This window comes from Copadichromis virginalis, linkage group LG22 (assembly GCF_057382275.1).
Source record: "Copadichromis virginalis isolate Kocher_CV1m ecotype Utaka linkage group LG22, C_Virginalis_male_GT1.1, whole genome shotgun sequence".
In the NCBI taxonomy this organism is placed as follows: Eukaryota; Metazoa; Chordata; class Actinopteri; order Cichliformes; family Cichlidae; genus Copadichromis; species Copadichromis virginalis.
The window spans coordinates 32,519,340-32,542,594 of NC_140638.1; the positions used below are offsets into that span (position 1 = coordinate 32,519,340).

Genomic DNA, 23,255 nt, shown 5'->3' on the forward strand with positions numbered 1-23,255 from the left:
ACACCATTAACACCATTGAAAACAGCTCTGTTCTGTTTCACTGTAATAGTCTTTAATTTCATTTTACACTTGAGCTTCTCAAAAAAGCTCATCTCATCTTTCTAACTGGAACACCTGAGTTCAAGTTGCCTTGGGAGAAATCATTAGCACAGAGGTTCACTAATTTTTTCCAGAATCAGCTGTCACTGATCACTCAGGCAGTTTGTCTAAAACTAACCCTTACATAAAGATCTGACCACATTCAACAAATCGATGCAGAATCTGTGGTCCTAAAACTTTTGCGAAAGAACAAGAATCTTCTTGACCTCACTATGACCTCATGATCCAGATATTCCACACACACAAAAAAAGGAAGACAGCGAAAGAAAGCTGTTTAAAAACTCTCGTCTTCTCTGATTACACTCAGAAATAATACTGAGCTCCGCTTAGGGCAATTTTACCCAGAGTAAAAGTACCCTGGCGCTGACTTAGCTGGGGACAAAAGGCATCCATAAAGTGAAAGTAAAGGCCAGTGACGCAGCGCGTTACACCATCCTGGCATCTTCCTTCTCCTTAACCTCTCCTCTCTCAGCACCAACACCAAGTTAGCCAGAATAAACCAGGAAGTAATCCATTTTCCATCAAAATAGAAGCAATATTGTGATAACAAATACGGCGCATTGCATAACAGTGGCTAAATTTGGAATATAATAATAAAAATATGAATATTTAGTAACTTGAAAACTGTCCTCAAACCCCACCCTATATTTTTGTAACGGATTGCCACACACACACACACACACACACACACACACACACCTTATTCCCTTGCTTTTGAATTCCCCATGAAAAGCAGATAAGCTGGACTATAAGAAATCGAGGTTGTTCATCGGATTTCTTGTGTTGCACCTGGCACTCGTCAGCTGGAACACGGTGCCTTTACCCCTTCATACATGATCACACACGGTTTGCTTCAAGCTGGGCTTTTATTTTGAAATGTAACGTCGCCGGTGCAGAGCAGACCGGCTGAAGAAGGATTACCGGGGGCTGGCTCGTCCTCGGCTGCATTAAAGCCGAAGCTACCGCAGCTGCACACACACATACACACACACACACACATCAAAGGCTCTCCTTCTCCTCCTCGCTGCAGCTCTCGCAGACAGCGGATCAGCTGGATGGTATAACCCTCTCTCCTTTTTTTGGTATTTTTGTTTCTTCCGTTCTTTTACGCACACAGAGCGGGACATTAAACGGAAATTTCAGCAGACCACGGTAAGAACAGGCTGAATTTTTGTGTGTATGTGTGTGTGTGCAGTGTCGGGTTTGTCTGTGGGCAGGAGTACACACATAAAGGAAAATTCGTTTTATTATGCATAGTGCGGGACTTTAAGTGTGCCCAGGTTCGGCTTTATGGAGACCTGTATCTGGTTGACATGGTAATTAGCCTGAGGGGTAACATATTCCACAGTGTTTATACCAGCTTGTGCGTAAATATATATATATATATATATATATATATATATATATATATATATATATATATATTTACTTATATGTGTGTGTGTGTGTGTGTGTGTGTGTGTGTGTGTGTGTGTGTGTGTGTGTGTGTGTGTTGATCTTCCACAGTCGCTATTCTATATCATGTCCTGTGGGGATCCAGTGTGTCCATTACATCAGGTTATAGCAACCTTGAAATGCAATGGCGTGTTTTTTCTTTCTACCTCTGCTCTCTGCGGCTTTTTGATTTTCCTTATACAGCCTCTTGCTTTTGACATGGTAATATGGATACTATGCAGCTTTCTCTTAAAATATCCCACACGATCACATCTGTGCTTCTGCGTAACGCATCGTCCTATCACCGAACAACTGCAGTCACAGACGTGATGTCCGTCCACTTGTGGGAAACATGACTGGATTCCTCTGGTCTGTGTGAGGAAAGCTGTTTTATTCGATTGTCCATCTGGACTCATTTGTTGTCTCTCTGTTTTTCTTAAATTTTAGTCGAAGATGAAGCACTGAGGAGAGAACTGCACAGGCTCCCCCCGGTTGTGTTCATCCTGAGGCTGCAGTGAACGGAGGAGGGGGGATTGCGGTATAAGAAGGTTAATAATCGGCATCAATAAAGGTCGTCTCTTTTAGCCCGGAACACAATCGAAAGGGTGAATCTCGCCCCTGTGCGGGGGGATCGGCGGAGCAACGTGAGTGTGTAAAAAAAATTATGGCCACCCTACTGCGAAAGATCGGTCTGATCCGTCTGCACGACCGAGACACCGAGGACCCAAAGCACCACCAGGGCTCGTTAAAGGGGAGCAAAGGAAACCAGAAAAACAACACCAGCAAACACTGTCAGACCGCCAACGAGACCAACATCCTGAGCACTCCGGAGATTAAAGCGAGGAAGCTGGACCAGCACGGCAAGGACAAGCCGTCCGGCAAGGATAAGCAGGTCAAGGATGCGAAGGAAAAGCAGCAGACGGGAGGAGGTGGTGGCGGCGGTGGAGGAGGAGGAGGAGGCGTAGGAGGAGGCGGCAGTAAAGCTACCAGTGCCTCCTCGATACCACCGCTGCCGCCTCATCGGCAACACTGCACCCAGGTCCGGACGCGACGGCTGATGAAGGAGCTGCAGGAGATCAGGAGGTTAGGAGACAACTTCATCACGGTGGAGCTGGTGGAGGACAACCTGTACGACTGGAACGTCAAGCTGCATCAGGTGGACAAGGACTCGGCGCTGTGGCAGGACATGAAGGAGACCAGCACAGAGTTCATACTGCTCAACGTCACCTTTCCCGATAATTTCCCCTTCTCGCCGCCGTTCATGCGGGTCCTGACGCCCCGGTTGGAGAACGGCTACGTGCTGGACGGCGGGGCCATATGCATGGAGCTGTTGACCCCCCGCGGATGGTCCAGTGCCTACACGGTGGAGGCCGTCATGAGACAATTTGCTGCCAGCCTCGTAAAAGGACAGGTGAGGAGAAGCAGGGGCTGCTGGGTGAGGGTCCTTGCTTGGAATATCATCAACCATCTGTAGCAGATCTATTACTATTACTGATGCTGATGTTTCGTGCGTAATTGTGGCACTTTTACACGCAGGTACAGCAGCTTTTAGACTTAGAGAGAGTTTAAAATCTGTGTTCTTGGCCATTCTTTGTTTTCTAACGTAAAACAGCCTCCGCTTCAGCTTCTCGAGGCATGTTTGTCACAAAGATTGCTGAATTAGCACATTTGTCTTTTAATTGCGTCGTGGAACTACATCCCACCGAACTACAATATAATTCTATTTAAAAATAGTGTTCATTCTCTACATCCGGCCTATTTATAGCATGTTCTGTCATTTTCTGTCAATGCATGGCTGTGATGTCTTAGATCCTCACACCCCTCCTCTCTGCTGTGAGCAAACCCCTCATTGTCAATATTATTCATCTTTATGTGATTTTCCTGCGGTCATTTCACGCAGTCTCTCCTTTATGCATCAGCTCTCCGTCTGCAGTTGCGCCGTGCTCTCCCTTTTTCCTTTTCCTTTTTTTTTTATCACCTCCGTGATAGCACCCTTTGACAACAAAGACCCGCTCCCATGCGATGGAAAAGTCTCTTTGCATGCTCTAACGCGGTCTAACTCAACTCTGTAGTCCTGTTAGGCTTTTCTAATCTATCGTTCGCGATGGTGGGCAGGAAGATAAGTGGATGAACAAAACAGAGACGGCAGGTTGCCTGCCTAGTAGACCTGAGTGACTTAGAGTGTCTGGATTATGTAATCCTGTCAAATCTGGGGTTTTTTTTACATCCTCAGTGCACCGCAGCAGCAGCTCTTCAATTCCAGCGGAAATGGCTGCTTCTCTAAACGCATCTGCCTGCTCTAACCGTTTAGTTTGAGTAGATATTCTGTTCTCCTCCCAGATAAGATTCGGTTTTTTCTTTAATGCGTTTCAGCTCTTTCATCTGTACACTCTACCCCCCCTTCTCGCTGACTCGGGCTGTTTTGGAATCAGCAGTGGGGCATTGCTGATGTATTAAACCTTATGTAAACTGTCACTGCATTGGCCTGCCCTAACCCCTTTTTGATGACATAACAAAACGTCATTCCTGAGTCATTTGTGGTCATTTAGAATCTGTCATGAAGAGAGGTCGTGAGGTCAAAAAAAGGCCTGCAGTTCCTAATTATGGTGCAGTGTCATCCTTATCTGGCTTGCTAATGGAAACAATATTGATTAATTATTCCTGTGTGTGTGTGTGTGTGTGTGTGTGTGTGTGTGTGTGTGTGTGTGTGTGTCTTCTCCTCTTTTGTACATCTCCACAGGCACTCGCATGTACCCCGTCCTAGTTTTCAGAGAGGTGTAATGGTCTCTTACTCATGACAGACAGAACACACGCACACGTGTCTATAAATAACTAAACACACAGGATATATTTATTTGTCCTTGGCCACCGGTTCCCTGTAACAACAGTGATGAGGCCAGTTTAGAAGCTTCCTCCCTATTTTTAGTGTTAGAGGATACACGAATGACACGGTGCTGAGCTGAGAGTCAACAGAGATACATGTGTCTCCACCTGCAGACGTGAGGAAGCATAGACACACACACGCACACACCATCACACCAGCTGGGATGGGGGGAAATCGAGCTTAATATAGGTGTTTTTGTAATGACATCCAATTTTGTAAATGATATGTTGCTGTTTGTGTAGTAGAGTTCAGGCAGTATACCGATAGTACTATAATCCATTCTCTTGCAAGTTCTCAAAGCAGACATGCCTTTACTCTTAATTTGCAAGAAAATCTGCAGTTCCACCAAATTTTCTCTTTCTCTGGGTCACTGTGCAAAATGTAAAGAAAAACCAAATGCAGCACACACAAAAATAAAAAGAGAACTTTGGTTTTTTTTTTAAAATATGTCTCTTTTTAAAGCAAGCAGTAAGTTTTGAAAAAGTTTTTGCATCATGTCTTCTTTTAAAGCTGTGTAAGTGTTTGGGAACTGGGGAGAACAACTGCTGTGGTTTTGACAGTGAACCGTTGTTTTCCCATTCTTGGTTAAAGTGAAGATGTCAGCTCCTCTGCAGTTCATGGCCTCCTTATTTTTTTGTTGTATAATAAGCCTTGTCCTTTCAGCTGCTCCTTTATTTCCCAAGTGGTCCCTACAGCCGATGGATTTGCATGTTTGATTTAGCACAGTTTTTATGGCAAATGCATTTCCCGATGAAACCCTGCCATTTATCAAGACTTGGGACTGGGACGAGTAGTACACTAACCTGTGACCTCTTGGGTGTTTCCTCCCATTATTTAAAAAGGGGGCCTTTTACGTGGAAGGCAAATGTGTTAACCAACTACACCTACAGGCGTGGATTGGAGGCACGTTTAACCTTTCCTGAAAAAGGATGTAATCTGGACAACAACACATATGCTCCAACACCTGATTTTGTTCCATTGTCTATCAAGGTATACTTATACTGCACTGGCAGTGTGTTTGGGTCATTGTCAGGCTGAAAACTGAAGTCACTGCCAATCAGATGAAAGCCTGGCCATTGCAACGCAAATCAAAATCTCATTTGACTTTTCCACATTCATAATTCCACCAATTTTGACAAGATTCCCAACACACACTGACTGAAATGCAGCCCCCAAACCACAACAGAGCCTCCACAATTACACATGGCTGTAGACTCATTGTTGTCTCTCCTGACCTCTGTACATGTTGATGATGATTTGAACCAACATAGGACCTGCTCTCACTGATTTTCAGAACTGTTTTTGTGTATCATTTTAAAAAACCTCAAGACAGCCTAAACCTTCCACTTGGACCATTTCTGACCAGGCTTCAGTGAAGAGCAGATGGATGAATTGAATCCTCGTGTCCTGTGTCAGGTCTTTGCTGGATTTTTTTTTCCAGTTTCTAAGGACATGACTTTCAGATACAGTTCATCTGCTGTAGATAGTCTTTTAGGCCCGTCACTTCTTCTTTTGTCCTCTACTTACGCAGTTTTCACAAGTTTTTTTAAGGACAATACAAACTTTGTCAAGTTTTCAGCTAATAGATCTTTGGGAATCACCTTGTTGGTACAAAAATAGCATTTTATGCCTCTCAATCTGTGCTACCATTGGTATTTTTTAATAGCATTAACTAAAAAAAATTGGTACAAATTGCTGTGTTTTTAATAGCAGCAAAGTGCCTAAGGACACAATTTAAAACTGGTTCTAGACACAACGACGGTGCATTTATATCGGCCAGTGTTAGATGTCTTAACAAACAAAAAAACAAACATTCCTCTGAAAATGGTCGGATATAAGAAGTGGACTGAAAATAAGTAAAAAAGCGGCCGATGTTCAAAGAAAAGCTTTAAACGAACTTCAGAAATCCTAGAGAACTATTGCTCAACAGCTCTTTAAAAACTTATAAGAAATTCTGGCTCGTTGGAAACAAAATAAAAAGGAACAAGGGGAACAAGGGGTGTCACAGTACTGGTCATACGTACTGGATACATTTTTAAAAGTTTAGAGAATTTCTTTGTTATTTTTCACCCTGGTTTTTCAGTTGAATGAAGGATTTACCTTTACACAGTTTCCATGCTCTTGAAAAGAGGATTGGTTATTTTGCTGCCAAATTTAGTTTTAACCTGCATTATTTTAACTAAATCAGTCAAGGTTGGACAATTAATTAATTGGACTGAAGCATAATTGATAAATGATAAGAGTCTTCACTTGCAGACCTTGATTAAAGGACTATTCCAACGGTTTCACTGTTAATGTCATTTTACTAGAGATGTGGGAACCACAGGATTTTACAAAAATGTATAATTTATGAAAAAGAACTCTCCAAGCAAGAGATATTTTACTCCGCTGTCCGTGTTAGGCTTATACAACCCTCAGATAGCACAGGTGACATCGCCAGGTTGTTTGTTTAGCCCTCTGGAATCTGAAAATGCTGTTTTCACAGAATCCGTCATCATCGCCGTGATGACAAAGCGTAACTTTGTGTGTAAAATCAGGGGAATTCCCCTTTAAAACATCCCGTCTTCTGTGATTTGCGCTCTTCCACTGCTGCCTGCATTACGTAGTGTGTGATTCTGTGCAGATTGAGGAACCCAGACTGGTGAAACTAGCAATCATTTACCCTTTACTGACCTCGCCATCAGTCCCACTGGGCTCCCCTTTGAGGATGATGTTGATGGCACTGATCCCCATTTGTTTATCCCAACACTTTTTAGCACATGTCTGTGTTATGTAATCCCCCCCCAGGCCTCAAAGCTGCTTCCCAACATCACTGGGGCCTTCCCTGGTCTGCCCATTGACTGATCTCTATTACGCGGCAGCCACTCTACACAAGTGTGTCTCTCTCAATGAGCGAGTGCTTAGCTGAAATAGATAAACACTGACATGGCGCTGCATAGGCCCGGGGCACTCACCCAGACAGGCACACACCCATTTGATTGCCCACTGGTTCTCTCACGAGCTGACTTTTCTTTACTTCCTCTCTCCGTCCATCGTTGCCTGTGTCACACTGTGACTTTCTCCCAGATGACTGCAAGCACAATAGAGGTAATTGATACTCAATTTCCGTTTCATACTGGAGTCAAAAACCTTTAATACAGGCTTGTGCACCAGTGTACATTTCACAGTCTCCCATTCACAGACTTCCTCTTTGCGCTTTGAGTATTTCAGGCTGGCGGCTGCAGACTTTCTTTATTTCGTCTCGCACAGACACACAAAAGCAGCTCACTTGCTCACAAATTCTTCCACATAACATCCAAGCCAATCAGTTCACTTTGGGATAGCTTCTGCTCTGCCATCGATCTCCATGGTAATCTCACCTCTTTAACAATAGCCGGTTTCCTTTAACATATCCATCCAAGGAAGTAACCCGCCATTTTGATGTGGTGACAGCAACTATATGGCGGGACGCATGGATAATGAGTCTGCATGTGATTTCAAAGAGAATAACACCTCTCACCTCCCTGACAGAAGCCAACCGGAACATTATTTGTGCTTGTCAGCCTGGGTAATCTGTGTTCAGGCCTCTGGCAGCAAAGGGAAGCTGAGCAGGTTTCAGGGAGAGCTGATCAGGTGAAACCCTGTTGGTTTGTTTTACATTTTAAAGGATGTGTTGATCCATTGTCTGAGAAAAGAAGAGAATGTCCTTTAAAGTGTGTTTTTTAGTAAAAGAGAAACAGAAAACAAATCCCAAGGCAACATTGCGTATAATATCTCATCTGAGTGAGTCACCCGGTGAGTCATGCATTCAGTTCTTCAAAACAAGTGGAATGAAAAAAAATTCACCGTGATGGTAAAGTTTCTTCTACCAAAGCACTAATCAGCTTTAAAACTCACGATTGTCTTCAATCTTCAGATGAGATCAGCCGCATTCTCCTTGGTTCCAGCTGTCTGACTTCATTTCAAGTGTTTCAATATGAGATTAAATGACTTGTCATAATGGACATTTCTAATTGGGATCGATGTCAAGACTGATGAAAGTAATCGGACGAGGTTTTTTTAAACGTGTTTGCTGGAGAGACAGAGTGACAAACGTAGAGGCAGAGTGAGTGTCGCTAAGCCTCGCAGTGAAATGAGGCCACTGTTGCTACATGAATGGAAACTCTAACCCTAATCTCCAGATCATTCAGCATTACCACCTCACCTCCTTTTAGCTATTCTTTATTGACCCAGAATAGCCGAGCAAGTATGCATGGCGCACGGTTACGGTTCACCAGATGTCAGGGGAGCTGAGAATTAATGTTGGATTTGCAATTTAGAAGTGTAGTCCTAAATTCAGCATCTTGTTTAAGGACATGACTGTTTTCACAGGTTCCAAAGGTCCATTAGGTCCCCTTTAAATTTAAATGCTGGTGATGAGGCAGAAAAAGTAGCACGACCTGATATCTTTTGGCTCCTTGAGTAAGACGGTGCTACATGGGAACACGATGTCGAATGCAAGCTCCAAAAATGAATGCTTATCTTTCTCAATGTTTTTTGCTAACACACAAATGGTAAATGGCCTGTATTTTATATAGCGCTTTACTAGTCCCTAAGGACCCCAAAGCGCTTTACATATCCAGTCATCCACCCATTCACACACACATTCACACACTGGTGATGGCAAGCTACATTGTAGCCACAGCCACCCTGGGGCGCACTGACAGAGGCGAGGCTGCCGGACACTGGCGCCACCGGGCCCTCTGACCACCACCAGTAGGCAACGGGTGAAGTGTCTTGCCCAAGGACACAACGACCGAGACTGTCCAAGCCGGGGCTCGAACCTGCAACCTTCAGATTACAAGGCGAACTCCCAACTCTTGAGCCACGATCGCCCCTAACACAAGTTAAAAAAGCACCACAAGTACTAATCATGTAACTCATATTAACTGAAGCAACTCATAGAGGGTTTGTGTGTGTTTGTGTAGGTAAATTACTATGAAGTGTTGGCATAGTATGGCCCAACTCCTAACATATTCCCTAACAAAAATGACTGTTTATTGCAAGTACTAACTTCTAACTTCTGGTAATTTATTGCTCAGACTGTCCTGTAGTTATTATATTCACATTTATAATATATTTTTATTGTTTATATGTTGTGTAGTATGACTGGCAACGGGGTTGGGTGGGCAAGAAAATACAATTTCAAAAATCTATGCACGTCACATTTTCTTAAGCTGTCCACTGGGCTGGATTGGAGTGCTCACCAGGCTGATTCTGCCTCCGGGCTTTATGTTTGACACCCCTGCTATTAATGTTTTGTACCAATTAAAAGGAAGATAATTGGTGAGTTTCTGAGGTCTTAAAGATGCATGTTAGCATGTTTCAGTGTTTGTGCTAAGCTAAACTAGCTAGCCACTAGCTGTTGCTTCACAAACTGTATGCAGAGAAGTATTAATCTTCTTTTTTTACTCTTGGAAAGAACTCAAACGAGCCCAATTCCCAAAACTATTCAATTAAGCAGCAGACTGAAAAAGGAATACTGAAAAAAAAGATAACGGCCACTTTGTTCAGGCTCTCAGATGTCATGTTCCTACAACAATGACAACCGTCCTTAACTGCAGAAAACTGACTCCACAGAAGCGTAGTATACCTGACGGATTAATGTTCCGGCTATGGGTGTATAATTTTTCTGCACTGCACTGCAGCATTCAGAGGCGCTCACCAAGTGAGGGAATTGTGTTAGTATTGGTTTCAGTGGAAAGCCTCGGTGCCTCCCTGCCAAGAACAATGCTACGGGTAAAGGGAAGTGGTGCAGTGTGTCATAGTGTGTAGAGTACCCAGTATTTTCCTGTGAATCACCACAAAATTTAACCTACAGTTTGACCAGTGTACATAGAGCCACTGTGCAGTCAAATTTGTGGTTCTCCCGTGTTTCTCAGGTGATTGTATTATATTAAAAAAAAAGCTAGTGACACTGGTATGAGTCACACCTTTGTCCAGGCTGTGGTGTCATGGCATTGAATGTCTCCCTATATATTTGTTTTTCAGCATTAAGTGAGTTGTTTCTTTTTCCATTCATCCTCCTACACAGCTTTCTTCAGGGAAGACTTACTGCCAGTAACAGAAAAGGCAGCTTTATCATTTCAGTTGACGCCTACTCTTCTTTCCTCCATATCCTCCCTTACACACACACACACACACACACACACACACACACACACACACACACACACACACACACACACACACACATTTATTATTAGTCGTGTGAAGGAGGAAGGGCCTCAGCAGCATGGTGCCTGGTGAAAATCCTTAAGTCAGATATCACAGTGCTTTTCATTGTGCACGAGGCAGTTAAATGGCTCTTCTGACGTATATACACACTTTTTCATCATTTAGTGCCATAGGTGCTTCTGCTCCTCACTTATCTCCTCATTTCTCCGAGTACCAGAGGGTGTATTTTTACTTCTGATTGAACCTGACGTCTTAAAAGCTTTTTTTTTGCACGCCTTTAAACATTGATCTGTTGTTGGTCAACCTGCTTTCAGACTATCTGTCTTGTCAACATCCCTCCTGCGGCTGTGCATTCACCATCAACTTCATCCATGTGCATGTGTGGGCTGCGTTTCTGTCTTTCTGTGTATGGTTTGGAAAGATTTCAAAAAACTGTTTTCATAAAACGTTTGACAAGATTGCTGACAATTATGAACCTTTTGATCTGACGTTGAATATTCAGACCACAAAGTATTGATATGTGCTTCCTTTTGAAGTTTTGCAAAATTATATTCTGCTTTTTAAAAATCAAAATGAATGTGCACAGGCAAAAATTATACCATAAATCAAGGATTTTTTCATCTGCAATGAATTGGACTTGCGATAATACCACAAACAGCTGGAGGGAAATAAACTGAAAGGTTTACGTCAGTTTTCACATAGATTTTTGTTGATATTCCTAAAAGTCCTTTTTTTCCTATGTGTATTATTTATTAGATGTTGAGTTTAGTTTGCTGACATATTAAACTGTTGCATTCTGCTAATCGCGGCTTTTTTAAATTTTCTGTCATCATAAACTGAAAATCTTTTAGCTTTAAATCATTTTTTTCTTTTAACTTTGTCAAAAAAAATATGTAAATGTCTATTATGTTACAACAATCTTCTGAATTTTATCGTCAGTGTCATCAAGGCTGGTTTTGTGGCACTACACTTGGCTTGCGCATGCTTATTAAAAATGTAATGTAGAACTTTTGTCATAAAAAAAGAACATGAAAATATTTTATTTAAAAAAATAGCAGCTATCAAAATACATTGAAAGAAGAAAGCCTCTGTCTCCGTAAGTTTTATACTGCGGGAAAAAAATAGATTTGCCACCTAATGGCAAAGATCCTAGATTTAGATCATGGCTGACGTCTAATCAATAGCTTTATAGCTCTGGATCTATCCAATTTAGTGAAAAGGAATTCATAATTTGGGTGTTTCCTCTAGACAGAGAGCCAGTCAAACAAATGTACTGCATGAAAGTAGTGTCTTTGGCAGAGGCTGCACTTTAGCCATCAGAAAGTGAATACATGAGTGCAACCTTTGCCAGCAGCTTGTAAATCAATATCGCTATTTAAAAAAATCACCACACTGCCAAATTTATAATTTCTTTACATCTGAAGACACACCTTTTTAATAGTCTACATTTATGACAAAATAATATCAGAAGCACATCTTGGCAGGTACCAATAAATATTTACTTTTTGGCATTGAGTGTGAAACGGGACACAAAATAACACGAACACGTTAAATACAGTGTGAGGCTGCAGCTTAGTTTAATATAAAATATCAAACAAAACAGCAGCAAGCCTGTTTCTGTTCACAATTATGGCTAAAATATGGCCCATATATCTTGTATATTAATGTTCTCATTCTGTGACAGGAAATACTGCTGCTGGCATCACAGAGATACACAGTAGTTTTCTTTTGAAGAGCGCCAAAGGCAGAGTTACACGGGAGAGGATTAGGACCATGGGGAAAAAAACAAAGTTGGCATGTCTTTTTTTTCTTCTTTTCCAGAATTCTGAGAAAAAAGTCCGAATTCAGAATTTGACCCTTTTTTCTGACTTTAATCTCAGAATTCTGGAAAAGAAAAAAAAAGATGTGCCCACTTTTCTTTGTTTTTCCCAGAGGCCCAAATCCTCTTCCGTTGAGTTACTTTAATTAGAGGAATGGTGAAGTCACAACTTTGCCTTCATTTATTGATTAAATTAGGTTTCACATGTTGGTAACATGTAGGCATAAAAAACTGCTTGATTAGATTTAGGAAAATGTTGTGATTTGGGTTCAAAATATGTAGTTGTTTTAATATCTGTTTTGTCCAATAAGTTATTTGAGTTTTTTGATATAAAATGCGACAGACGTGCATACCAACACTGTCAGTAAAACACATCAAATGTTTAAGGAGCTTGCAAAGAAAAGCATCTGGACTTCTTTAAGTTGCTTGAAGACGTTTCACCTCTCATCTGAGAAGCTTCTTCAGTTCTAAGGTCAAATGGTGGAGAGTCCCAGATTTAAACCTAGTGGGAGTATCCCCCCACAAAGGGACAAAAGGACCCCCTGATGATCCTCTAATCGCCTGAGCCAAGGTGTGAAACTGGGTGTGGGTCCCAATCAGCCAGAGTTTCGCCTTGTCTCAGGCGATTAGAGGATTATCAGGGGGTCCTTTTGTCCCTTTGTGGGGGGATACTCCCACTAGGTTTAAATCTGGGACTCTCCACCATTTGACCTTAGAACTGAAGAAGCTTCTCGGATGAGAGGTGAAACGTCTTCAAGTAACTTAAAGAAGTCCAGACGCTTTTCTTTGCAAGCTCCTTTGACTACGATGACCTGGATGACTGAGAACCTTCACAGACACATCAAATGTTTCCATAAATTGTTGAAAATCACATCTGTTGCTGTCTACATGGACTTGTTACATTTGCACTGAGCAACCATCTGTTCTATAGGAATATAGACAGAATACAATGAGGTAACAGCTACTCAAGTCCCCTCGGTTGTGCTTATTGACAAAGACTCATTCAGACTGATGGCAACACGTTGGCTATCTGTCTGCATTTGAAAATCAGACAGCAATTATTTGCAAACCTTTGACAGTCTCTCAGAGGGTAATTGTAGTCACTCCAAGTCAACTGATTGCAGAATGGTTGTTTCCAATCAGATGACCTCTGCAATCGCCTGAGATCAAAAGTGGTCATAAGTGTGCAACACCCTCAAGCTCTAGGCAACCATTTACTTGAAGCTGCAACTGATACCAAAATGTGAAAATGTTCAATAAAATCACCAGTAGCCACCGGTTTGCTATTTTTGGTTTTTGTTTGGTTTGTTTTTTTTTTTCAATAATGTTGCTTTCCTGTTTTACTTGTGTGACTGAGCAATTAGCTCTAAACTAGGAGGTAATGTTTAAGCTAAGTGTGTCCCGTTTGGATGCTTTTTCAGTTAATTTTATTTAAATTTGGTGCATGACATGAGCCCTTGTTAGTAGTGTTCCCAGCATATTTTCATTTATTTATTAAAATGTCGATATTTGGTGTCTCAGTATACAAAATAGCCACACAAAATACTGTGTTATTATGCTATATCAAGTTTTTTTCCCCCCAGCTCTAATACCAAGACAATTTAAAGTTTTGCTACACCACTATCATGGTGTCGCTCACTGAAATTAAATTACACAACACTAATGTCTGTGTCCATCATGCCTGAAACGACAAACGTCATGTGTTCAGACTCCTCATTAGTCGGCTGTTTAATTGCTTCTGTATTTTACTAATCTTTTACACATGGAGCTAACCTTGTCCCCCACCCTTTCCTTTTCCTTTGTTTCTTTATCTGTCGCAGGGCCGTATATGTAGGAAAGCCGGAAAATCTAAGAAAGCTTTCAGCCGCAAGGAAGCCGAGGCTACCTTCAAATCCCTGGTGAAGACCCACGAGAAGTACGGCTGGGTGTCTCCGCCCGTCTCTGACGGCTGAATGCCCCGGCACCGTCCCTCCGACCCCCGCGCTAGCCGGACAAACCCAGCTAGCCCCGACACGCAAAACGACACACCACGCTAACTCAACAATCTCTCATTTTCACCTTTTGCTGTTTCACTCAAGATTTTATTTTATTTTTCTGGTTTTATGTGTTATTTAATTATTTTTGTTATTTTGGATTTTGATCACCATCTCCAGAAGAGCTGACATCCATTCATCGCCGTCACTCCACCTACACCTAGAAAACAACTTTTGCTTCACCTCCCTCTCACCCAGGGATTCTTTCCCCTGTTTAGGAAAGACCTGAGAGGGCAGTGTTTGCTTGCGAGTGTGTGTGTGTGTGTGTGTGTGTGTGTGTGTGTGTGTGTGTGTGTGTGTGTGTGTGTGTGTGTGTCGCTGCATTGGACATCCGCTGGGAGTGTGTGCACGTGCATCGGAGTGTGCTCTACTGTGGGTGGATTTTTTTTCTTTTTTGAAATGCACACGCATGCATGTGCAGTGGGACAAATCGGACAGTGTGGACTTTTCCACCCATGTGAAAGACTACTGAATGAAGGAGACTCATCTCCCTCTCCTGTCCTTGCAATCCCGCCCCCATTCTCCCCTCCCTTTTCCATCCCTCATTCCTTTCTTCTCTTGAACTGGCATTACGTCCCGCCATCTCTCTCTCTGTAGCTGTCGGGTCATTTACATATAAATGAAGCTGTTAATGTTTTATAGAAGGGCAGCGCACTGACGTTTAAACTCACTCATTCGCACCTTCATTTCCCCTTTCTTTTGACTGTGCCGTTGCTCACAGTTCAACGCAACATGAAGATTGTAATTTACATGGAGCTGTGCTCTCTCTTTCTCTCTCGCTCTCTCTATCTGTTTCTTTCTTTAGCTCGCTTTGTTTCCTTCTCTCCATCTCTTGTGGCTAAATTTAGAGCTCACTGTTGCGTAGATGGATATTGATTTTTAATGGAGAAAAAGAGTCACATGCTGCTTTATGCAGTAACTACTGTATGTATGATAAATAGAATGACACTCAGTCACCTCTCTCTCTCTCATGTTCTTGTTAGTGTGTGTGTGTGTGTGTGTGTGTGTGTGTGTGTGTGTGTTTAGGAGAAGAATGAAGACTATAATTCTCGCGATTTAGATACCAGATGGTACAGCTGAAGGCTAGACCTCAGTACGTGTGTGTATGTGTGCGCGTTTGAGTAAGGGAGACAACACTTAACAGAGAAAAATATGATTTACTGTGAATGACACTAAGACTTGAAGGGAGTGCTGGCTTTTTGCTAGATTACCTGCCTTCTTGTCCCGCCGTCGACGTCAGCTCCCGATTGTTATTAGCGTAAAACACGCGTGTAGCTGTGACCAAATATCTGCGCGCACACAGCCTCGTCTCTCTATTGGATTCACGCGATGGAGAAAAGGTCGGCAGAAAATACGCTTTGCCTCGCCCAGACGTTTTGCACAGCTCACACACTTGGAGCGTACACCTGCGGCCTTCGGCGGTAACACCTAGAAATGAAGACAGACAGGATGGCGTGCTGGGGTGGTGCTTTAAATTGAGAGCCCGCCGGATTGATGTCTGCTGAAAGCAAGAGACCGAAGGCAGGAGAACAGAGGGATGGGAGGCAATCGCGAGAGCTTTGATCACCGCCGCCTGCTTCTTGGAAATGTCAGGTGGATTGAAAATGTCCGAAGACGGCCGTGATTACTTAAGAGGCATAGAGCTCCAACCTTTTTAAAAGGACTTAGTATATATCTACTGTTAACTGTACGGCTGCAACAGCGTCGGTCTCAATCAGCTGAGGGGGCCCGCTAGCCGCAGACTAGCTATCTCTCCATTCTGTCCAGTGAGCTCTGTTTGTTTTGCTTGCCGCCAGTTAAATGTCAGAGGGAAGGCTGCTAATTGGTCTGACATTTCAGCAGAGCGTCATTAGAGGAGACCGCGAGGGCACATGGATGGACGATGTCAGAGCTCCCGCTCGGCTCTGACATTTTGTCATTTTCTTCTCCTGCCTTAATTTTTGGAGGGATGGGGGTTTGGCAAGGTGAAGGCAGGCAGGTGAGGGGTACTGGAGCCAGCTCCCAGCTCAGCGGTCCTCGACCATGGGATTTTCAAAAATCGCAGAGCCATCTGCGATTCGGATCAGGTCATATCTCGTCCCGACGCTCCCTTCGAGTCGCGGTCGACAGCAAGTCTGGGTTTGAGTGCACGTGTGAGCACATATGTGTGTCACACTCCCATCATGAAAAAAAAAATTTAATAAAGAAACAGAAACATCACCATCACCATCTGGTATGTGATCATGTACGAAAGCGCGTTAGTCCTCTTTTGAATTTGGCTAGTCATTTCAGGGTCGGTCGTATAGTGATCTCTCGGCTTTGTCAGCAGAGAAAACTGTAAACTGAATTATTATGACAAAATATCTCAAACAGCTGAGTGTTTGCTGGTTTCAAGAGAATACTTTTGTGATATAGTTTAGATCGGTAGTTTGCAGACACTAACTGGGTGAACTGATTATGTTGTAATATATCTGCATGTGATGTGATTGGTAGCTAGCTGCTGTATCTCTTTTTTTTTTCAAGAAAAGTGAGGAAAAATATGGGGAAAAAAACAAAAAAATGCAAATGCTTCTCTTTTCTTGGTATATATTTTTTCTCTCTCTCTTTTTGGTTCTGTACTGTATGTATTTTTCTTTTCTTTCTAAGCGTCCTAAAAATGTCACATTGTGTTATATGAATGTTTGTGTTTTAATTTATTTGTGGTTTGCCAAAATGAAGATTTGAAGCATGTTGCAGGTACTGTCACAAGAAAACGAGAAGAAAAAAAAAACCTACTAAGAATGATAGCCTATGTATTTGTGTGATCAGAGATTTGGGGAGGGGGCTGGGGTGGAGGGTACAGGCAGCAAAGAAGGACAGAAGGCAGTGAAGCCTCGAGATTATAAAGGGAGTATTTTTGGGAGTGTGTCAAAGTGGAGTCAAGAAAGTGACATGGTGCTCCCTTGAATACTTTCTGGTGCCCTCCATGATGTCACTACTGTCCCTTTCCCCATTGATCCTGCTCTCTAAACAGCGATTTGGTTTGTGGGTAATGCAGTCAACACAAACATCTGAAGTCCCACGAGTCACAGATCGGAGCTCAGTGTGACCTCCCTATGCTTCAAATCAAACTTCTTAAGGGAATCTGACCTGTGATGAGTTACCCTGGGTCACTTCGTCCCACTTCTGACTTGAGTGTTTAGTCCAGACCGAGGTCTTACAAGTTCAAAAAGGTGAAAGGTCATTGCAAGACCAAACAGGAATGTGCAATAAAAGTTACAGCTTATTCAACCTCTGCTGATTTGTTGGTTTGTTTTTTGAGCTAATGTCACATCTGGGAGCTTTCTTAATGTCCCTGCTATGCTCTCAAACATCCTAAAGACACACTTCCATCTGCTGTGTCCTCAGCCTGGCCCCTGCATTGGCCTACTTTCATTTACTGCAGCTGACATTCATGGTAAGGACAGACTGTAATCACCCATCCTTGTCTCCTCGGCTAGTTCCTAGACACAGTGTTCCCTCTGTATGGCCAAGTGTGGTTACCCGCATATGGCGGGTAGTGGACATCTGTAGATGGATGTGTTAAAGACAGTGCAAAGTTTGTTTAAGGTGAGATGGTTAAAAAAATCTTTTTATTTATTTACTTTTTACACTGGATCTCATTCCTGATCATTAGTTGTGATAATGATCAGAAATTGCACTTCTGGGCTTATGACAGTAAGACCATAAAGCAGAAGTGTTAGCCAAATTCAAATTAACCGTAAAATCAGACCTAATTCGCTTATCATTACAATTTTGCTGCCTGGGTTTGACCTCTTGTACTCTACCTATCGTAGCTGTGCAGCCACGTTTTCTTAGCAGTGATAAAATAATAGCATTCCTATCTTTGGTGTGTTCACGTTTACTTTCTCTTACAAAGAACGTAGAAAGCACAGCTAAGCAGAGCAAAGACATTAATTAAAAGGAGTGAGTTAAAACCCCATGTAAAACAGCTGATCTATTGCAATAATCAATAACTAATACAGCACAACTAGTTCAAACAAACAGGAAATGTTACTCATTTTAGCTGATTTCAACTCTTTTTCAAAATATTTATTCCACAAATTTTATATAAATATTCATGGTGTATTTCAATTCAGATACTTATTTCAGTAGATTTTTTTATGTACGACACCATGTATGGTGTATTTTGACTATGTAGAGCTTCAAATCAAACATAGCAAATTTTGCAATTACCAGAACTTTGACTGTCATGCTAGTTAGTTGATTTTCGGGAAAATTTGCAACTTGCCAAGCCTTTAACTGCACATGATGCTCACTTTGTCCACAATGAAGATGATAATTTTAATACAAAAACACCCAACCCAGTGTAATGTGTGGTTGTACCTTCAATAACAGAAAACAGGCTTGTCACTGTTAGCTTGCTAGCTAGCTTCGGTACCAGATGCAGCAGGAAGATGTTTCTTTCTGCTGCATCTGAAAATTGGTTGGCGGTCTCTCTATTTCCACTACGTAGACAAGATAGTAGCAGCTGAGGTTACCATTAAAAGTGTATAGCTTTTCACGCTTGGCTTTTTTACTGCATATTGTAGTAATCATACAGAGAGTAGCCATAGTTGTTAGCATTTATACATTTAGAAATATTATCTTAACTATGGAAGTATGTGAGTTCACACAGCTAACTAAACTATGGCTGTATCCCAATTCAGGGTCTGCAGCCTCAAAGTATGCAGCCTCAACGATCCTCAAGGGCCAACTTTGCAGACATGTGGCGAACAGTAATGTTTTAATGTTCTTCGTTATTAAACATTTGCACATAAATAAATGACATAATATTCAGTACTTACTTAAAGTTTACTCTTCGGGTGCCCCTCTTCCACCGTTTTTTTCAGCAAAATTATCCACACCCACCGCTGCGCTATGCATTCTGGGATATGTTGGGCCACGAAGTCTACACCGCCACATCCTTGAAATTCAGGGAAATGAAGGACGCATTTGAGGGCCGCATTTCGAGCAGCCTTCAAATTGGGACAGCCTTCGTTGCGTTGCTGTGACGTAATCGGTCTTAAAATGCAGCCTTTAAGGCTGCAGACTAGGGCTGGGTATCGTCACTGATTTCTAGAATCGATTCAATTCCGATTCACAAGGTCCCGAATCGATTCGATCCACGATTCGATTTAATTCGATTTAATTCGATTCGATTCGATTTAAATCTGGGAAATTTTGACAGTCAGAAATATTATAATTCAGATCAGTACATTTACATATTTTTGTATCAATAAAAAGGAAGCTGACACTCGCAAGACTTTATCAAAGGTGTGAGCGTTACAGCAGATGCTTTTGTGTCAAAGTAGCTGAAGATAAAACACAGAAAAACATGAAGGTGATTTTCCTGGCCTGGGATTTTATAAAAATATTCTGCAGTACATCAAAAACGAAAGAAAACCATTAATCAACATATGAACATTACCTCTGAAGTTACAGCGGTTTTATTAGAGACACGGTTAAGCGTTTTGCATTTTGAATAATTTTAAAAAGTTTAAATTTATTCAGTATTGAACAGCAGAAATGAGGTTTTCTTTTCGGAAGAATGTAAAAGGGAAAAAAACAGCGGCTGACAGCGCTGTAAGCAACAGTAGACTTGTCAGTGTGCCTCAGGGTGGCTGTGGCTACAATGTAGCTTACCATCACCAGTGTGTGAATGTGTGCGTGAATGGGTGGATGACTGGATATGTAAAGCGCTTTGGGGTCCTTAGGGACTAGAAAAGCGCTATATAAATACAGGCCATTTACCATTTACCATTTGTGTAACAAGCAAGCGAATAATGAAGAAAGGGAAACTGTTCTTGAAGTACAGAGAGAGAGAGAGAGAGAGAGAGCTGTGCATCGCGGTGGAAGCAAAACAGTAAAAGTCAGAGTGAATTCATGACAATGTTTATGTGAAGCGTTTGGATCTTCTTCTGCTGCTGGTTCGGTCAATATTGTTTGGAGAGAGATCAAACTAACAGCTTTAGAATCGGCTCATAAAGGGCGTGAACAAAAAGCGCGGACCCACCGACAGATCAGAATCAGCGAGCTGTCGGCTTTCAGCCCCGACCGTGAGAAAGGCGACATCTCACTGATTCTGATCCGCGGGTCGCGCTGTGTGTTTAAGTCTGTGCAGAATCCGTGTACCTGGGCCCTGTTTCAGGAAGCCGGTTTAGTGCAAACTCTGAGTAAGTATACCCTGAGTTAACGAAAACTCTGGGTTTTCGGTTTCACAAAGCGAGTTCAGCTGAAGCCTGAGTGAGTCACTATGACGACACACTCCGTGAAGCTAACCTGCCCCCTAGCAGGTTTACTACAACTAACCCTGACTGTCTCCGCCCCTTTGTCGGAAACCTGACTGTAGGAAGTGTCGGACATGGCGTGTCCCTTCCTTGAAGAGCCAGTAGATCGTGAAGCCCAAATTCTCTGCAGAGCTCTCCGCCGGGAGAGAGTGATCAGAGCGCGTTTGGACATTTTATCATTTCCTGATGATTTTCTGTGTGAACGTCACCGTTTCTCAGCACAATCTATAATTTATTTGGATAACATCCTCAGGCCATATATTACGCATGTGACACATCGCGGACATTCTCTCAGTTCTGTACATATTATTTGTATTGCACTTCGGTTTCTTGCAAACGGGAGCTTTCTGTATAATATTGGTGACGCTGAGCACGTTTCCAAGGCTACCGTCTGTCGGGCAGTCAGGAATGTTACAGTTGCACTGAAACGTCTCCTGTACTCGTCTGTGGTGTTCCCCGGTCACAGACCCACAAGATTTATCAAAGAGGGATGCCACAAAATTGCAGGTATCAGGATGAACAAAACTTAATTCATGATGTGGTGATACTTGGACTACTACTTAAATTGCACATTTATTTTCAGGGTTCCCAGGCGTGATTGGCTGTACAGATGGCACTCACATTCCAATCATTGCTCCTTCAGTAAATGAAGGAGACTATGTGAACAGGAAGTCTTTCCACAGCATTAATGTACAGGTACATAGTTCCCTGTAGCATTTCAAACTAACAAATTATTTCATTATAGTAATGGATGCTAATTTGTGTTCTCTGCACTGTGAAGATCATGATGCTGCCAACATTATCACAAATGTGGAAGCCAAGTGGCCAGGCTCTGTCCATGACTCACAAATATTCCGTGAATGTACACTGAGCACAAAATTTGGACATGGTGAGTTGAGAATACTTTAAAATATATAAAGACCAATTGCTTCAGGGACATTTGAACTGAAGTGTATCCTTCTGTCTTAGGAGAGTTCACTGGCTACTTGCTTGGTGATAGGGGGTATCCATGTTTACCCTATTTGCTTACCCCTTACCCTGACCCGGGCCCACAGCAGTGATATAATCTGGCTAATTGCAGGACAAGAGCCAGAATTGAAATGACTATCGGAATGCTTAAGGCCCGGTTCCAGTGCCTGCAAAGACTCAGGGTCACCCCAGAAAGGGCATGTGACATTATTGTAGCATGTGTGATTCTTCACAACATTGCCACAATTAGAGGAGAACACTGTCCTTCTGAACCAAACATCAGCAGTGATCCAAACCATGAACATCCTGACCCTCCCACGGACATACAAGATGGAAGAGCAGTCAGAGACGCCATATGTCACAATCATTTCTTTTGACCCATCACCTCAACATGTTGAAAGAAGAATAAACAGATTTTTTGTTCAACTGGCTTTATTGGTCGCCTGTATTTCCTGTACACAAAGTATTAAAAGATGTAAACCTCATAAAGTGTCTCTGTTGCTTCCTCCTCTGTAACAGCTGTCAATGTTTCTTCATTATTTTCCTGTAGTAAAGAAATAAACAACATTGCTGTTCTACTGTAAACTCATATAATCTGTGGAGTATTAAGAGTACTCATAACTGCATGTTGGTCTGGCTCAACAGGAGGCTGCACCAGATGCAGTACACCATCACCATCAACTGATAGAATATGAGGTTTATACAGGTCACTTATAACTTACAAGGGACCAAATGGCAATTAACAAACATACCAAGCACCTTACACTTCATTGTCATTATGCTCTCAAAGACAACCAAGGCTGAGGGAAGGCAAAATCAGTCGGAAAATAACTTCACTACAAAATAATTCATTATGGTAAAGAGTTTATCAAATGAATGTGTCGCACTGCAAAGGTGACTGTGAAGAAAGGATGTATGCACATCATGTATTATTTTGAATTTACCCCTTATGTAGGCACTTGTGTCTTGCGGGGTTATTGCCTCAGAGGATGTCCCCGCAGAGATGCCTTCAGCCACAGGGCGCCCACTGTTTTGGCTGAGGGCCAACTGCTCAGCCTCTGTGAGTGGTGGTGGTGGAGGACCCCCACCTGTTTTTCGGGCCTCCGCTTTTTTTCTGTTGGCTATAACGGGCCACATTTGAGCATACAGAGTAAGCAAATATGTACTTGTAATGTGCTCAGATAATTTCAATAAGTGCTTACAGAAAGAAAATTAATGTAGCCTCTAACTGCAATTGATTTACATCGGACAAACAGACCAAGCACTATGGCTCATAATACAATTACACCATACCTGTTTGGACTATATTTTTATATTTCATTTTTACTTGCTGCCAGGCACGTTTGGGGCCTGTTGGGTTGCACCTGCGCTCACATCACATCACAAAATAAAATGTATAAAATAACAAATAAAATAACATATGATAAAATAACGTGTTAAATAGGTGGAAATCCCTCGATCAATGTTTAAATTAACACTCACGCATTGACTCTGTCGGCTATGTTTTGCCATGCATGCTTTTGCAGCTGTGGCTG

General features: G+C 42.3%; 1 protein-coding gene across 1 annotated transcript; it reads left to right on the plus strand.

The window, feature by feature from the left end:
- Window positions 1–1,003: 1,003 nt before the first annotated feature.
- ube2ql1 (ubiquitin conjugating enzyme E2 QL1) lies at window positions 1,004–17,713 on the plus strand. The gene is made up of 3 exons (XM_085445953.1): window positions 1,004–1,251; window positions 1,981–2,944; window positions 14,252–17,713. Exons 2-3 carry the CDS (start codon window positions 2,198–2,200, stop codon window positions 14,381–14,383), a joined length of 879 nt encoding a protein of 292 aa, XP_085302079.1. The 5' UTR covers window positions 1,004–1,251; window positions 1,981–2,197; the 3' UTR covers window positions 14,384–17,713.
- The last annotated feature ends 5,542 nt before the right edge of the window (window positions 17,714–23,255 follow it).

Bases quoted from the DNA above. Each gene is read 5' to 3' on its own strand.
- ube2ql1 (XM_085445953.1), top strand. From the start codon at position 2,198: ATGGCCACCCTACTGCGAAAGATCGGTCTGATCCGTCTGCACGACCGA. The intron at 2,945-14,251 runs GTGAGGAGAAGC...TATCTGTCGCAG, and splicing joins CCAGCCTCGTAAAAGGACAG to GGCCGTATATGTAGGAAAGC.